General features: G+C 32.2%; 1 protein-coding gene across 1 annotated transcript in view; it reads left to right on the top strand.

The window, feature by feature from the left end:
• Nucleotides 1-1153: 1153 nt before the first annotated feature.
• Nucleotides 1154-4183, top strand: part of Sol1 (CUB domain-containing protein Sol1) — a 395528-nt gene continuing 392498 nt past the window's right edge. Inside the window, exons 1-2 of the mRNA XM_089179486.1 lie at nt 1154-1304; nt 1686-2324. Coding sequence (XP_089035612.1) covers nt 2322-2324 — 3 coding nt within the window. The 5' untranslated portion in view covers nt 1154-1304; nt 1686-2321. The remainder of the gene's footprint in view (nt 1305-1685; nt 2325-4183) is intronic.

Consider the following 4183-nt stretch of genomic DNA (forward strand, 5'->3'; position numbering starts at 1 on the left):
ATTAAAAAATATTAAAAAGTAATTATTTATGAAGTAACTTGTAGAGTCTTTAGTCGCTTAGATGACTTTTTATACAAATGTATTTATGTGTTTATGTCTTAATCATATTCTTTAGATCAGGATTTTCAGCTTCTAATATACTAATCTCCCGTTTCTAATACCCTATCTAATACCAAGCTCTAAAATCGATACATATTTAAAAGCAAAAAGAACTAGGGAACGATAGCGCTCGTTTATTCGTCAATTTGGAAAACAAGGGACTTGATGATAACCGAAACCTTAGACCGAAACGAATCACTTGTCTCTCCGACAAAGGGAAGACACTTTACCGATAACTGTCTTTCAACTCGAGTTGTCACTCAGAGATAATATTAACTCTTTCGTTACATCAATCCGTTTAACAATGTCTCTGAAGGGAGGAGTTGTATACCGAAAAGTGTAGTCTTTGATAATTCGAACTTACGTTTTTTACAACGCCACTTTAACGAACTATTTCAATTTCACCTTCACCTTTCAAATGTATTTTAAATAAGATTAATTAAAATACGGGTTAATGGAATTAAATAGATATTCTAAATGATAAAGTAGAATCTCTTTTATGCACGCATATTGCACGGGTCGTCATACAGATGCCGACTGTGTAGTTAGTTAAATTACATGTCAAACAATTTACTTTACAACCCTAATAGCTCAATTAAACGAAAATATAAATGAAAAAAAAAAAACACCATTTAAATCAAACCAATTATAACCAACCCATCGCGAAATGTAAAATAAGCAAAAAGAAATAAAAATAAAAACAAAATGAAAGAAACGCATTCGAACGATCCTTATTTTCGTAAAAATTTTCGCAAAATAAATAGAAAGAGAAATGAAAAGAAAAGAAAAGAAAGAAAAAAAAATTGGAAGCAGAGGAAAAGAAGAATAAAAAGAGATTAGGAAGGACGTTGGCATTGGTTACATCTCCGAAATCCGGAGTAGCACTGGTTCCTATACTATTCTGTGAAGTAAACGACGGTGGCGTCGGAGGTGGTGGTGGTGGTGGTGGTGGTGCCGGCGTTGCTTGGAAATTTGCCGGCGCGGCATGGCATGGCATGGCATGGCCATGGCATGGCCATGGCGTTGGCGTGGTGGTTTAGTGTGTTGGCGTGCTGCTGTCGTCGGTCTCTCGTGTGTGTTGTATTCCGTTCTTGCTTCAGAAGGAAAGAGCGCAGGCGTTCTGAGTCCTGTGGCGGCAAGCGAACTCCGATTTTCTCTAGTGTCGCGTCAACTGCCGCTGGAGAGCAGTGTGCATCTCAACCCCCGTGTTGTATTATACTCATCAATAACCCCCCTTTTTTTTTTATTATCTCGCGTGACATTTCTTCTTCTTATTATTATTCTCATTCTTTATATATTTCTATTCAATTTTTGTCTTCTCTCTTTACATAGATTATTTTTTTTGTCTGTTTTCTTTTACACATGTTACACGTAAACGTATATACACTTGATTGCAAACATAATCACATAAATAATAATACTGACATATCGTATTTTATTCAAACAATTCACATCTTCTCGATTATTATTATTATTATTATTATTATTATTATTATTATTACGTTCAAAATTGGAACTAAACAAAAATTTGATATTACAACAAATCAATCCATTTTGTGTTTTCAATTTTTGTTTTGTTCTTTCAGTCGTGTGACAGTGAATCGTCAATCGTCGAAGATAAAAAAAAAAAATAAATTTAATCTCTATAATTGTAAAAAAAAATTTAATCCACGAGAACGTGCGGTTATGTGAAAAGATTAAAAATAAAATAAAATATAAATTAAAAGAAACACAACTACGAACTGGACTTTTAACGAGAAGAAAATAATAATAGGTGGAGGAAGAGATCGTGAAAGAGAAAGCTGAAGAAGGATTACTTTTATTCGTGTTAGAAAACTGTGTGTGCAATTCTTTTCTTACTATAGAGAGAAATATATATATATATATCTATATATCGTTTAACGTTTGTTTTTTTTCTTCTTTTTATACTACCCCTTCGTCGTCGTCGTCGTCGTCGTCGTTGCTTTGCAAAAAGTGCTTTTTTCTTTTCTTTATTTTCTTTTTCTGGTTGGTTGTACGATAGTTGTGCGGGATTTTTTTTTTGTTCATTGAAAAAGTACTTGGAAAGTAACGTTAGGTATCGAGGATGTATCGATGCTGCTGTTGTTATTGGTCTTACTACTTGGTGGATACTACTAACCAGACGACGTCGTTCAAATGTGCAGAATCTTTTGTATCGGACGCAGGTGAAGCATGAGGGAACTCCTCGTATCCTGGACGTAATGGTAATTTTTTTATATTATATTACAATTTGCTTATTATACTTCACTAAACTTTTCTTTTTTTTTCTTTTGCATAAATAACAATATAGAAAACATCGTCAATTAATATTTCTTTTATTTTATTTTATTTTATACGTTAAAATGATGAAACTGTACCCTAGTAGTACAAAATATTGAAAAATATTGAATACAAATGTATTTAATATTAAAAAGACATTAAATCTCTTTCAAATATTAAATACAAATATTTTTCAATATTTTGTGCTACTAGGGTGTGCATTTTTCCCGAACTATGTTACGAAATTTGAGATCTTTCGCATAAAACACACAATCAAAGATATTTTAAGGCTCATTTCAAAAAATAAAGTATCTTACGGAATCGTATAATCTTAGCTATGCAGTAAACGTTGCAAGATGTTGCAAGTTTTAGTGTGTAGATTGTCAATGTCTACTACTTGGTTGGGGTGGTAGCACGTGCGGAAACGCACGTGCGAGATTTCACATAGTTCCAAGTAACTTACTGTGCAACGTTACTTTTCATCCGAGTCTCTTTTGATGGTTTCTCTTCCATCCTCGTTGTCGTCGTTGTCGTCGAATGAGATGAAAATAAATGGAAAAACTTGAGGTTTCTCTTTCCTTACATATACACATATATATATATATATTTTGATACATACATATAATATAAAAAAAGAAAATCTTTTTCTCTTCAATCTAATTACTTTACTTTCTTTTATTTCACTTCTAAAATTGCACTAACTTCTACGTTAAGATAATTTGAAAATCCTTACCGAACGTAAAGTTTTCTTAATTACAGGCAGTGGAAGCTTGTAAAGCGTTAATCGACCATTTTCTTTTTCTTTATTTTTTCCTTTATTTCATTCTTTATTTTTTCTCTCTCTCTCTCTCTCTCTCTCTATCTCTATCTCTCTTTCTCTCATTCATCAAAATAAGAATTAGAAGGCTTGCTAGATTCGTAATTACACGATCTTTCGTCAAAAGTTAACATATAGTCATGACTTTTAGTTGCTACCTGCTACTTGTTCAACTCAATGCTGCAAGAGAAATGAAGAGAGAAACATAGAGAATGAGAATATATATATATGTCTATGTGTGCATAAAAGAGAGAGTGAGAGACAGTTTGGAGCTATTAGCTATTAATGGCATATGTCGTAGAGCACAATCTACATACTCAAGTACCTAGGCAGTGTGCACTAGACACAATGGCGTCTAGCGAGTTTAGAGTCTCTATCTACTCATCAACGAAAACGTTTGAGACAGAAGAAGAAGAAGAAGAAGAGAGAGAGAGAGAGATGAAGAAAGAAAAAAAGAGCAGAAGTACATCAAACGGTCCATTTACTTTTCTTCTTTTATTTTCTTTTTTTTTCCCTCCCCTTTTTCTTCCCTTTTTTTTTTTTTTTATTTTACTTGAAAATCTCACGAAAGAAAAGTATCTCTTTTCTCTCTCATTCTCTTTACTTGACTTTTTTTTTTTTTTTTTTTTACCATTTACTACTTTTAATAGCCTCGTTAAATGTTTCTTAATAAACTTAAACTTTTTTCCCCTTTTTTTTTTATTTATTTCTTTCTATGTTCATTTTTTTTTTGGTTTTAATTTTTAATCTTATATCGAAAAAAAAAAGAAAGAAAAAAAAAGGAAAAACAAAACTTCGCGAGGATCTGAATTGTTTTTTTTCTCCTTTTTTTTTATTTTTTTATTATACGATCAAATAATAAATTCGTTTTGTAAAAGTTTAGCGCACAAGTTGGTGATTTATATTTGAAATGGAAGGTGGGGGAGGAAAAAACGTGTGTTATCGAGCAGGATAAAAGTAGGAAGGGTGGTGGAGTAGGAGAAGGAG

Source organism: Polistes dominula, unplaced genomic scaffold, assembly GCF_049000335.1.
Source record: "Polistes dominula isolate Pdom_NZ unplaced genomic scaffold, Pdom_raw_medaka contig_27, whole genome shotgun sequence".
Lineage (NCBI taxonomy): Eukaryota > Metazoa > Arthropoda > Insecta > Hymenoptera > Vespidae > Polistes > Polistes dominula.